This window comes from Pelodiscus sinensis, chromosome 13 (genome assembly GCF_052426305.1).
Source record: "Pelodiscus sinensis isolate ZL-2025 chromosome 13, ASM5242630v1, whole genome shotgun sequence".
Classification (NCBI taxonomy): Eukaryota; Metazoa; Chordata; order Testudines; family Trionychidae; genus Pelodiscus; species Pelodiscus sinensis.
The window spans coordinates 16,859,654-16,874,088 of NC_143064.1; the positions used below are offsets into that span (position 1 = coordinate 16,859,654).

At 43.0% G+C, this 14,435-nt stretch overlaps 1 protein-coding gene across 1 annotated transcript in view; it reads left to right on the forward strand.

Annotated features, from left to right (window-relative positions):
* Positions 1-14,435, forward strand: part of GRIA3 (glutamate ionotropic receptor AMPA type subunit 3) — a 253,895-nt gene that overhangs the window by 132,281 nt on the left and 107,179 nt on the right. The window contains exon 5 of the mRNA XM_075940981.2: positions 13,626-13,679. Coding sequence (XP_075797096.2) covers positions 13,626-13,679 — 54 coding nt within the window. The remainder of the gene's footprint in view (positions 1-13,625; positions 13,680-14,435) is intronic.

Here is a 14,435-nt window from a genome sequence, read left to right on the forward strand (position 1 = left end):
GCACAGTGAATTCCTTAAACACGTCACATCAAATTGTAAGAAAATGGGGAAGAATATTGTGCCCTCAAAACCTAGGTGTTAGTGTGATTTTTTTTCTAAACAGCAACAACTGTAAATCAATATCCAAATAAAAAATGCACCTTCCTTTGCATGGCCTTCAATTAGGAAACACTGACTCCTTCACAGATAGAGGAAAAAATGGATGATAAAACAATACTGCTTTCATATGTTTCTAGAATTGACCTATGAGGACCATAGGCAAACATTTCCAAATCAGTAAGGGCCAAATTCTGTCTTTTGATGTGACCATCATGTGTGGGGGGGCGATAGGGGGAAGTGGGCATATGTATCTATAACTATATACTTGAGAGCTTCTGAGCAAGAGAGTGAGTCTTTCTGTCTATCCATCTGTTCGTTCAAGAATTCCTGCTAAATGGTAAGTGCTAGGACCACCGAATTTGGAATACAGCTTCCTCTTATTGTAACTTAAAGCAAGACAAGGGTTTGGTTATGCAGGATGGGGCTGAAGCTCCCCCGTATGGGGATGTATAAAATCATATCCAAAAAAGACAGAATCACCAGGCAGATGAAAGGAGATGGCTAGTGGCACCCCCCCCCCCCCCCATCTGGGACTGCCCCAACCCTGAGTCTTCCATACCCCAGGCACCCTTGCTGGCTGTTCCCATTCGTCAGAGAGTGAGCAGAAAGTTCACAGCTTGCTCCATTCCTCAGTTTTGTTGGGGAGCACGGGGGGGGGGGGAAGATGAACCTGGTCCTGCCCCAGCTGAGGGACATGCACCCCTCCTCTCCTGGCCCCAAGCGGCTGCCGTGAGAGAGGGCTGAGAAATTCCTCTCTCCTCACAGCAGCCTGCACACTCAACCCTTAATCTCCAGACCCACCCCAGAGCAATGATTCAAATGAGAAAAAAAAACAAAATTAATGGGGTTAAGAACCTGAGCGATGCCAGATAAATCTTCTACTATCTATCTATATATGAAACTATTGGAAGAAATTATATCTTCTGGAGATGCTCCATGCTTACTACATGAACCATCCTTCAGAATTAGAGTCCCCAGATCCCTATGACTTCCCTATCTGTCATGGTGAATCCTGCTAAAGGAGAAAGGGGTTGACACCCAAAATTACAGCTCTTCATAGAATGCCTAATTTTTAAAAAAGCAAGATTTCATTTGTGCAGTGGAACATCAAATATATGTGAGGCAGCAGAAGCGGGCAGGCATAATTCATAGACACAGGAGGACATGGATGAATGAGTGCATGGATTTGTATGCTACTTTCAGCTACCTCATATACTATATGAAAACAAAATCTGGCAGTCAGAGACAGAGCAGTGGGTAGATTTGTGACACTCCCAATAGGATACTAAAGCTGTGAAACAATGGGTGGATTATACTCATCCATATATGCAATTTATTTTTCATTTGACTCAAACTATATATTTAGAATCATCATTTAAATGCTTTACTATTTCAGTGAGTATTTAACCCAAGTATAATGGAGTACTACTTATTTTCAGTTTGTGTTAGTATTGTTTACCTTCCTTTATCGGATTCCCTGGAGGTTAGGTTCTGCTCCCCGTTAACACTGGCATAGGGTAATAAATTGCCTTCAGTGTTGGGAATCACTATCTGACTCCCCCTGTAAGAAGACAGAACACATGATAGAAGCTGCATATGTGAAATGTGGAGAGGGGGTTCATTTCAGCTAAATCAAAGACATATCACATATCACCTTTCAGTGGTGAAATGTCATTGCCAGCTGTGGTATGCCACAAAATGCTGCAACTCCGTACTGCTTTCTCTTGCAGATTAACCTCTTGGTGACCGTGAACGTGCAGTGGCAGAGAGACCAGCATGGGCCTTATATGTTATTGGCCAATTGGCTCAATTTGATATTTTGGGGATATTTGGAGAAAGATAATCTAGCATGGAATAAAATATTTAGAGCACTTGAAGAGAGCTTGATCTTGCTGCTGAAACATGTTTCTGCTTTACATAAAGCTGGGAAGTAATGAAATTACTCTGGTGAAGTAACAAAGGGGCTTATAAAGATCTGGACTTGACTAGGGCCGTAATCCGCTTTTATTGATTTTGACCCGTATACCATCGGTATCCCTCACATTCACCACTCGCACATGCTCCTGCCACCCTGAGCGGGTAGGGGCCTTCCACTCCCCTAATGGCAAGGTGGGTAGGGGAGCTCAGGCCCACTTCCACTCCAAGCCCCAACCCAGGCCCCTAAGGACGGAGGTCACTGACCCCGTCTGGTTAGTGGAGAAAATCTCCCACAGCTCACCAACCCGTAGGCCTATTCATGGCCGTGCCCTGGGTCGCTTCCTACTGCCTTTGCCTGTCCGTGTCGCTCCTGGGAACTTCCTCCTCCTTGGCGGCCCTCTGATTCCCTTCCTCCTGCAGTCTTGCTGCTGCTCCTTCTGCAGCGGGGATGGCAGTTTTTAAATCGCCCACCACTCCTGTGCTCTGGAGGGTGGTACTTCCCCTGTTGGCCTCGGCCCCGCCCCCGCTGTCCTGCATCATGGCGTACATATGCCAGAATATGCTGGCGGCCACCGAGCAAGCAGCACAAAACTGCCCTGGCTCCAGCAGCGGCTTCTCTCCACAGCATTCCGGGGACAGAACCTCGGAGGTGTGGGCTCCACTCAAGACCCCATCACAGGGCTCCTTCTGCATTTGATGGAAGCAAGCACTAATACCTACATTGACAGTTAAATCATCTTCCCTTCAGGGAAGACGTTTCCCATTTTAGAACGTCTTTTCCTCTTCTCTCTCTTCCCACTTGTCACATGGCTAGCCAGAGAATTCACATGCTGAGAAGTGACATACAAAAGAAACTGAATAACATATTAAATAAAGATTATACCTTGGATGTCACGCACTATTCCTCTAGATTATTTGCCCTTTGCATGTAATGAGGTAGAACAGGGCTACTCAATAGGTGGCCCGTGTGCTGCGTGATGCTCATGGTCCCTTTGTTTGCAGCCCGCGGTGCGGTTTGGGTTTGCCTGGGGCTCAACACACAGCTCGCAGGTGGGATCCTTTGAACATGATCTTCACTGGGAACACACTCCACAATGGCGAGGCGTCTCTCAGGCAAGGTGAATATTGAAAGACACAAGCGGACAGGCTGGCAGGAACAGACGGGTATGGGCTGTCAGTGTTTCTAGCCCCCAGAAAGGAGGTGCCGGGAGCTCTGGGGCATTGTGGGAAGTGCTTTATATTCATGCCCATCAGTGTGAAAGGAGCAATTTGCATATATTTACATATATATGCAACCACACTTAAGTTGCGGCCCTTGGCATGTGCTGTGAGTATCATTGTGGCCCCCAGGACTTCCAAAGTCGAGGAGCCCTGAGGTAGAAGATGAATAGATTGCTATTAACATTATGCAGAAGATGACAGATTGAGCACTCTTGCAAAGCATCAACAACAGTCCTATAAAATAGGGTAGGGTAAGTGGCCTTTTTTCACCTTCAGAAGGGCTTCTTCAGTTGTTTCTTTTTTTCAGCCTTAGACATTCAACTAGATAAGGCACACTGCAGATGACCTCAAAAGAAGCCAAACATTTGAGCTAACATACTGGGAAGTGTTGTAGAGGACCTTGATTTCAGCTTGTATTGAAGTAATACATTGAATGATTACCCTAAAAATCCCTGCAGTCTTGTTTTCTCTGACACAAAGTCCTGAAGCCTAGAGAGGAATAATGTCCATGTCGTAAGCCTTATTGGTGCTGCAACACAAACCACAACTCTTCAACCAGTGATTCCAGTATCATGTATCAAGTTTATATGTGGGGCACTGGTACAAAGTAGATACACCCCATCCCAGCGTGTCAGGTTGTGAGCATCAAATAAGGGGGTCATGACTGAAATGGCTAGAGTAGATAGGACAGTCCTAGAAGAGTAGTATGACCTAAAAGCCAGAGTCTTTGGGACTACTTTTGTTCTCAGGGCAGCGTGGCCTAGTGGCCAGAATCCTTGAGCAGTGCCCACAACATGTGGTTGGTGTGAAGCAGTATTGGGGGACATGGGCCCACCTTCTCCACCAGGTCCCAATCCATGGCCCTGTGAAGCCAGAAGTCCATGATTCAGCTTGGTTTTATATTTTAACAGTTACTTTCCCCGGGTCACTTCCTACCCTTGGTTTCTGCTCTGTCAGTTCTCCTGGGGGTGTCATCTTACGGCTCACCCTCATCCTTCAGAGTCACTAAGGGTTTCATTGCTGTTCCCACCAGCTTGGCCTCCATGGTCCATAGCTCCAGCAACTCCCTGGGAAGAGCCTGAAACTAATGTCAGCGTTTCTCCTTTGCCAGACCAAACTGAGCTGGGTCTCTCCCTTTTATATCCTTCTCCAGGTTCAGCATGCTCAACAAGAGTGAGGGGGCATGGCCTCTTCAGTCCACAGTGTGTCGTTAATCCCAGGGGTAGCTACACCCTGGCACAAGTACATTGTACCAATTGTCATCTTCACACCACAAGCTGAGGTGTAATGAACAAAGAACAATCTCTCTTATGCTCAGAGTATTCCCTAAGTCTTACCAGACATAGTAACTACAGAAATCTTCCTCATATCTCACGCTGTTTTCAGACCTTTTGAAGAATGTGCTCCCTTCCCTTTAGCATGCATATTAATATCCCACCAAATGAACACTGTGGAAAGCTACAAAGAAAGGAGCAGAGGGGAGGGGGAGGGAGAGGAAGAGAACCAAGTCAGTCACCCATGGTGGTTAGAAAATTCTCCTAGATCACAAATATATATCACTCAGATTCCAGCTTGTGTAAATGAATGAGGCGGGTGACAAGGGAGGGATCATGTGAGGATCACATGTGTTCCCTCCCTCTGGGACATCTGGCATTGTCCACTGTCGGTAGACAGGATACTGGGCTGGATGGACCCAGTAGAGCTGTTCTTATGTTCTCTGTCCATTTGGGGTCCAAAAGATTTTTTCTGAATTGTTTGGTCTCTTGGCCAGATCTGAGGAGATGAGAGTAGGGTTATGCCAAGCGCCTATATTTTGCCTAGTTTATTAGACACCTGCTACTAGTCTTTAGGTAGTGGGAACTCTTGGCCATATCAGATGCCATGTTAAATGCACACGATAGTGATCGCTAAGTCTGGCAGTTCTGTTTGAATGGTACAACTGATTTTACATCTGATTCACACATATGCCTTGCCATCCTATGACAAATTTGATCCACGTTGTTTGCTTGTTTGCTGTTGAAAAATAGCATGCCATAATACTCACATTTGCACAGTACCATGGAGACAAAAAGTGCCATAGAAGTGCTTCCAGTTACTATTTCAGTTATTGGTGCAGTGGTTGTCATTATGTTAAAGCAAGGAATGGGGCATTGCTACGGCTGCAAAATAGATATCAGGGAGGTAACTGGTTAACTGGCAGTCTGGCTGGGTTGGAGCAGCACCCCGCCTGACACAATTGAGGGAGCTGCTCCAGCCTGGTCAGGCTCAGCTCCTCACACCATAGGCAAGGGGTGCTCCAGTCCTGACAGGCCCACCATGCCACACCAGAGGTAGGGGGCACTCCACTCCGGTTGGGCTGGCACAGCTCCCCTCCTGCAGCAAGGCACAGCGGGGCTGGGCCAGCCCGAGCAGCCCCCACCTGCAGTGGGCTCAGCCCAGCCCAGCCCACAGTGCCCCCGACCCAGCCAGGCTGAAGCATCCCCCATCCCCCGTCCGCAGGATCTTTGGGAAGTAGATTACCAGTTAAATGAAATGTTTAACCTGATATCTGTTTAAATGGGATTTTACATCCCAAATTAATATCAGTACCCCAGTGTTAAAAGACTTAACACAAATGAATATTCCCACTGATTTTTAAACATATGCTTAAGGTAAATGTGTCTAAATTTTTTGCAGGATTGGGGGCCAAGTCACTAAACACAAAACATCACATTAAGTAGTATAGCACTATTGAGCACTTTCGAAACGAATACTGTTGGACGCAAAACATCTAGTTACTACATTTCAAAGATCTGGGTATCCAGGAAAGTGGTTTCTTTTTCTACCTTTTCTAAAGATCTGAGTTGCACAGTACAAGAGTTAAAACTGCTTCATCATTCCCTGGTATAGTAGAAATGGAAAGATACATTGCAGTCGGTCACATCTCTAGCTGTCATTCCATTTAAGTGGCACATTTCCGTGAGCTGTCATTTATGAAAACCACAGGAAAAATCTTTAGGCCTTCTTTTATAGCAACACTGCCAGTCATCTTCAGTGCTTTATCTGATGGAAAGATACAATAGGCTCATAAATATCTGGATTATGACCTTTAGATCAGCCTGTCTAACAAAAAGCAACAGATTTCTACACTGATGTAGCCAGAATTTAATTTTCAACTTTTTCAAAGCAAAGATAGATAAATAAGGTTATTAAACATGATGTACTGACTAGATTGAGATAGATTCAAATAACTAAAATGGAAAAAGAATCTTAAACAGGTATTAATTGGATGCTGAATTTTGCCTTTCACCATGGTCTAGACCACTTAATAAATCTAGGTAATAACACCTAGGCTACGTCTACACTGGCCCCTTTTCCGGAAGGGGCATGTAAATTTCATGAGTCGTCGTAGGGAAATCCGCGGGGGATTTAAATATCCCCCGCGGCATTTAAATAAAAATGTCCGCCGCTTTTTTCCGGCTTTTAAAAAAGCCGGAAAAGAGCGTCTACACTGGCCCCGATCCTCCGGAAAAAGCGCCCTTTTCCGGAGGCTCTTATTCCTACTTTCTACTCTAGCCTCCTCATTGCTCTCAGTCCCCTCTTTCCTTAACTCTGCCCCATTGTTTATGTCAGACTCCTCCCTTCACTTACTCACATTGTCCATGTCTCTCCAGCTCTTTCCCTTCTGTTCCATCTCCCACTTCAAAGTAGGAATAAGAGCCTCCGGAAAAGGGCGCTTTTTCCGGAGGATCGGGGCCAGTGTAGACGCTCTTTTCCGGCTTTTTTAAAAGCCGGAAAAAAGCGGCGGACATTTTTATTTAAATGCCGCGGGGGATATTTAAATCCCCCGTGGATTTCCCTACGACGACTCATGAAATTTACATGCCCCTTCCGGAAAAGGGGCCAGTGTAGACGTAGCCCTAATGTCTCTTACTTGACACAGCACAGTGGGGTGGTAGGATTTACCAAGTCCATCAGAAAATCACAATCATAGTGGTAATTCTAGAAGATTATGATAAGTAACACTAACTGGTCCCTCTCACCTACACAGCTCCTGCCTGCCTTTCCATATTTTCCTCTTCTCTCTCCATTCCTCTCCAAGCCTATTTGCTTCTCACTCTAGCCTCCTCATTGCTCTCAGTCCCCTCTTTCCTTAACTCTGCCCCATTGTTTGTCAGACTCCTCCCTTCACTTACTCACATTGTCCATGTCTCTCCAGCTCTTTCCCTTCTGTTCCATCTCCACGGTTTAAGAACACACACTCCATCCTCACCTCCCTACCTGACAATTTAGCAGGCTCCCAGTGGTTGATTTCCATTACCAGCATCCCTGAATTCTCAGGAAGAAAATGAATAGGTTAATAGTGGTCTATTGGCTGGACCAAAAAGCAGAAGTAATTTTGAAACCGAGTCAACAAGTAAGAGAATCAGTGTCAGGCTATCACTAAAAGTGACATTGCTGCTGCTATTTTCTTCTTGCACTCCGAGATGTGTGTACCATGATAGTGACAACTTGAAAGAGACATTCCTGCTGAGAACGATCTCTGACCTTTCTCAGACTCTGCTCTCCTTTGTTCCAGCCCAGCCCATTCCCAAGAGAGGCCTAAATTGTAAAGTTCAGCTCTGAGGCTCAACTTCCCTGTAACAGGGGGCTGTGAGCTCCCATATTCCCATTTAGTTCCATACTGAGAAATAACACAGTTGTTGCACAAAATGATTTGCAGCTGAAACACATGAAGCTGCACTGTAAATCCCATTCCAGGGATTGGACTGTCTGAATAGAGTCACCTACCTGAAAAGGAAGTCTGGGCTTTTTGTTCTTTTTCTTTGGAACTGTGGTCATCTCTCAAACCTAGTCGATTTGTGAAGCCCCCTAGCATAACAGCATGTTTTTTTTCCTCAGTGTTGTTAGAAAAATGCCTGTGGCTTTGTAGCCATTCAACAGGGACCAAATAGAACAAATTTGGGTAATCTTTGTATTCAGACTTTGAAAATTTACCAGCCCAGACACCACCTCTGCTGGCCTCTTTGCTACCATGGGGATGGATGATAATTATAAACAAATGGTATTTTATGCACCCATTCAAAAAAATGAGTCCACCCCAGGAAAGTGAGAGACTAGCAATTTGCAAGGCTGATGTCATCGCTCAGACATGGTACGTAATCTAGGACTCCACTCAGCATAAAAGTATTTGATGCTGACCAATAGATTGATGTGTTTACTCTAAAGCAAGGGACATTTTAATTTGGACAGGTTTAGATGGTTATGCTTATTAACTGGTTACATATTTTAAGGTTAATTACAAAAAGCCCTTATTGCAACATTATATTAAACCTGATATAATCTTTCTATCTAGAAGATAAAATTATGCAGGCTCAGAATTTTGAATTATTCATGACCATTTCTAACCAATTTTTCCTGTCTCCTCCTCTGTTCAGTTGCAAATCTCCTATGCTTTCCTTTCATTTAAGTCTAGGAAGTGAAACATCCCAAAGACATGTAGTTCAGTGAAATCCTTGCCCCATAATCCTAGCATTCTATTCAGTGCCAGTGTTCAATTGCCTGCTTTCTATACAAGCACCGCAATATATAAGCAGTTGATGAGATTTATTTGTTATACTCCTGCTTTCCTTCTTCATGAAAAGCTTTATCCACTCGTTTGCTCCTTTAGGAGCCAAATTGATGTGGGAGATGATTGGCTCTGCTGTGCTTGCTAATCCAGCAACTCTTCTCCCCATTTAAATTGCTGTAAAGTTGGTGGAGGTGATACACTTGTGGAGGGTTAGGGTGGCACATGTGCTGAGTTTTTAAAAGTATTATTAATATCTACGTATAATCTGACATGATTGGGTAATATTTGAATACAAATATTAGTAAAATTCCTTCTTGAAAATGCTTTGTAAACTAAGCTTCAGAGGGGTAGCCGAATTAGTCTGTAACAAGAACTTAAAAAACAACAACTAGTCTAGTAGCACCTTAAAGACTAACAAAACATGTAGATCATATCATGAGCTTTTGTGGGCACAACCCACTTCTTCAGATGACAGGAGTATCAGAAGTCCAGATCCAAGAATAAATAAGAGAAGGGGGGAGGAGAGAAAAAAAGAGAAAAAAAGGAGGGGGAAAAGAGTAACATCTTTAAGGTGCTACAAGCCTATTTGTTTTTTAAAAAAAAAATTCTTGTAAACTAAGCTTTGACTTAAGTGTTTAGCTATTTTTAGGGCAATCAGAATTATTTCTGGCTACTGATGGAGATGGACTACTGAACTAGATGGACTGCTGGTCTTGTGGCTGGGAAAAAGGGAAGCACAGCAGGGAAGAGGATGATGGTCCTTGCAGATCCCTGCTTTGCAGGTCCATTGTACTATGTTTCCTAGTTGCTGCATTCTTGACTTCACTGGGAGCCCCAGGCATGAATTCAAAGGCAGAATAGGGCTTTTAATGTCATGCTTTTGTCTGTTAAAAATATACACAGTTCTGATCAGAAAAAAGAAAGCCTCTTTTATTACTAAGGATAAAATGTCAAAGAATATTGCTCTTGATTTACAACTCTAAAATTCTTTGCCTCTACCCTTTCAAAAGTAAATCACCTCTGTTAATGTAAAATTCAAACATACAGAGAATTCAGTATGCAAATAGCATGTATGCCAGATGGATCTAGGGGGAACATATACATTTCCATAGAAAACAAATGTGAGTGTAAAAAAGCAGATGTTTTCTACCAACAGAGTGTACATACAGTTCTCCAGAGAACTTGACTAGCAATTTATTTTCAAATGGTGGGAAAGTATGCAAATTCCTCAGAATTAAATGAGAAGTTAAAAGAAATGGCTTCTATGAAGGACAAGGCAGCCCAAAGAGGCAATTGGGAATTTAATCAAGTATTGTAACGGGCCCTGCAGTATATCTTAAGGCATCAACTCAAATGCCAGTTGAGCTAATCAAGGTGATAAGTGGCATTTTTGGAAAGATGTTGTCGAGAGTGTGACATCTAGATCCTTTATCTGTCAGCCATACAGAAGCCAGAGAGCAGTAATAATGTGGGATGCCAGAAAATTTCATCTAAAGCTTGAGTCTACTCTGAAAAGGGTACATTTAAAAGTGGCACCTTCCTACTCAACAGAGCTACTCCCTGAATGTACTCAGTGTTACAGCTGATTTGTGTAGCCACAGATATAAGTGCTACTTTTTACTCTTATTAGCCCAACAAAATTTAGGGAGACTGAGCTGGAGTCTTTCCTTCGCATGCATAATCAGCAGGATTAAATCACTTGTAACTGCAAGATCAAACCCTTCCTGAAGACTATGGGGTTGCACTGCTGTTGCTAAGATTATAATCTGAAGACAACAGGCTTGCACAGATGGAAATGCAAAATCACAGTCTGACCTGCACAATTTTTATTACTAGGGAAGCGTCATTCAACATGGGTGTAGGTGCTGGATGGAAGGGTGATGGGGGTGCACACCCTGGCTGGAAGTGGCTTCCATTCTATACAGGGTTTGTAGTTTGGTTCAATGGCTCTCAGAAACCTCACTACACAAAATGTTCCAGCCCCCCTCAACATGGGGAGTGCTTTGCTTCCTCCCTCTGCTTGTGCTGACTCTTATCAGGGCTGTCATGTGTGTACAGCTAATGACAGAATATGTGCTTGCCAGCTGGGAGGCAGGACTTAATCACCCTTCTTTTTTCCCTACAGACCATACCCTTATCTTATGGTGCATTTCTTATTGTTTTCTAGTGGATCGCGCCTTCCACCTAGCTGCTTCACTTGCACATAGAGATGCTTGCATGCGACTATTTTATCTGGCTGCATCCTCTTTGTCCTCTGTGCATCATGAGCATTCAGACCTAAACATACAGGACTAGATCTCGCCTTGTCAATGCTTGCACAGCTACAGAGGAAATCAGTGGGAGAAGGGGATTCTCAGCACCTCTGAAAATTGGGCCAGCTCTAGTTAGGTGACTAAATATAGCATTAAGAGCCTAAATATAGACATTGAGTGTTGAAATATCAGGACCAGCTTTGCCAAAGACACGTAGACAGTTCTTTTTTTGTGATGGTATTGCCTGGTACATAGTACTGGCACCTCCAGTCAGAGCTTTTTTTGGAAAGAACGGAGCATACTGGCACCTCTGTAATGGAAATGGCTGACAGCCGGCTGGGCCACATGTCTTAAAGGGGCCGTGTGTCTTAAACAGGCAAGGCCGGGCCCATTGCCGATTTTTTTTTTCTCAATAACTTTTCCCCTGGAGTACCGGCACCGGTTTGTTTGTTTGTTACAAAAAAAGCACTGCACATACACATGTAGCCCCTTGGTTTGATTTGTGCTTTGCCATGGTAGAATTGTGATGGTGACATTTGTAGAGTTTAATCAGAACAGAGTCAGCTGTCTGTTTCACATATCCCCAATGTACTCCACCACAAGGAGCAAAGTAAACAGGAGCCAACTAAGTATGTGTGTAAACAGAGTGTTATCTATATACTGAGCAGATATAATTGAGCTGATACCCAGGCTATAATAGGTGACAGAGGAGATGCTATGATAGCAAAGGTGACTATGCCAGAGTTATGTTTCCCACTGCACTCTGGGGCCTTCTCTACACTACAACAGAAAGTCGATTTAAGATACGCAATTCCTGCTACATTAATTACATAGCAGGAGTTGATGTAGCTTAAATTGAGTTTCCTCACCATGCATGCAGCAGGAGGTTGATAGTAGCAAATGCTTCTATTGGCTTCCCTTACTCCTCGTGAGGAGCAGGAGTACTGGCACTGATGGGGTGGCCTCTGAGTTCAGTTTAGCAGGTCTTCACTAGACTCACTAAATCAAACCCTAGAAAATCCATTGTGGAAGCATCAGTCTTCAGCATAGTGCAGACATGGTCTGGGTGTGCAATGGGAAATATCATTTATGGTTATAGGGCTTTGCTGTGGAACTTTCCCCTGGTAAAAGACAGAAGTTTAAATCTCATTTAAATCTCAGCTGCTGCAGGATCTCAAACCACAGCTTCCCACTACCCTGCCCAGGAGCTGTTGGGGTGAGGAGAGGAGGCTTCTTCGACTGCACAGATTTTCCTTTTCCCTTTGCCAGTCTTTGCTTTTCTTCTCTGTTTTCCTTCCTGATTGTAACTGATGCTGAGCAATGATGAGAGCAAAACAGCCTAGTTATACGTCTCTCTCACACCTGCCTTCCCCTTTCCCACAAGTAAGGTACCAAGTATCTTATTTTATAATAATTGCAGTGGTGCCAGACTACCAGCGGCAGCTTGCTTTGGAATGAGCATGAGGTGGGAAGGGTATAAAACAGGCAAGGGAAATATGAAGGTGCTCATTATTTAGTCCTAAAAACAACTGCACTGAGAAAACGCACACACAAGATCTTTGGGTGAGCAGTGGTCACTCAAACAGCAGATGGCAAATATTGTTCCCATCTCTTCTACCAAGAAATAAGACTAAGAAATCCAAAAAAATGAAGCTGGCTGAAATCATGTACAAAAGAACAATTGTTTAATACATTTTTCCTATGAGAAATATTTTTCTTTTAAGAGGTGCCTGTGATCCATAAATAACAGCTGGCTAAAAAATTATTTCCCACAATGTATTTATATCCATTTATTATAGGAATTGCCTGTGTTATATTATGCCTCTGAAAGTCATCGGTCCAATTCTGCTTTCCTTAATTCTGACAGTTCCTACTGGACATTTAAACTTGAGTCCTATGCAGCTGTAGCCACATGATCCTGCAGTCATAACATCTCCTCTTGAGCTCTCAGTTTTATTCTCTTTAGAGCCCTGTTACTTCTGCAATTCTCATCTGTTCTGCCCCTTCCTGCTCCGCTCCCCCCATGGCCAGAGAATTCCTTCCTCTCCCCATCTCGCTGCTTGGATGAGGGGCTTAGCTGAGGTGAAGGGGAAATTGCTGATAGAGATGGAGCTGGTTGGGGAACTTTCATATAAGACCCTCACAAAAGGTTGTTCAGTTAATTAGGGAGCCATGAGTTTGGTCCCAGTTGCACAAATTATTCATAAACCAAATAATGGGGATAGGGTGACAAGCCACATTCCCTTTAAGCTACGCAGCATAACATCTTCACAGGTGATGAATCAGCTCCGCCTAGTCAGAGGCTCAGGACGGGGCTGGTGACAAGATAGGAAGTGTGAAAAATCGGGATGGGAGGTTATAGAGGCCTATATTAAGACAAAATATTGAGCCTGACCCTGTAAAATTAGGACATCTGATCACCCTAAGTGGACAATATATGGGCTCAATCGGCCTCGCATAAAGACAATGAGAGATTGCCATTCATGTGAATGGACGTGTTCCTTATGTATTTTGATTTTTTCCTTAAGTTTGCCGAGACACATTCTCTTACATTGAATGATACATGTTATTTCTTCTACTCACAGGTTGTAATCCTTGGTAAACATTCCAGAGGTTATCACTACATGCTAACTAACCTGGTAAGAATTTTTTCATCAGCAGAAGTATAACTAAGTTTTAGAGGGTACTATATTCTATACAGGTTGTGTCAACTTTAATCAGCCAAAGCGGAAATGCATAAAAAAGTGCTTGGATTTTGAGAAATGCCACGAGTAAATACTAGAACTGGTATGTAATAGTCATTTGTACTCAATTACACAGCCTTTGTTTTGTGTAAGAATTTCCTATCCTTTACTAATTTAAAAATAATAATTCAATTATATGTTTTCCACTAATTTATATCTTCTTTAATAACACACTAGCTAATACTAATATTCTGTATAGCAGATTTTAAATTTAAACACTACGAAAATAATTTTATTTGTACATAATACAAGTAATATAAAGAGCCAAATTAAAATTTGTAATTCCATCTAATAAAGTGGCCAGACTACTTATCCATTCATTGATTTTACAGTATATAGGTAGAATCTCATTATAGACTTAGTACAGTGACCAGGCAAAGGGCAGCATATTTTTATCCATATTAAAAATACACTTTTTCACACTCTATAACTGACTTTTCAGATTTTTTTTTTGAAAAGTCATCAGCTAGACATGCTGCAGAAAAGCGTTATAATGTTATTGATCCTGTAGAAGGAGTCATTTTTAGCTTCTATCTTTTCTGCATGGGGAAAAATGTTCTTCCAAAGACATATCACACTTTCTAGTATAATCACATTTTCTTTATAATCATTTTTTTTCTGTGTCTGATTAAAGCAGGGTCAATGAATTTT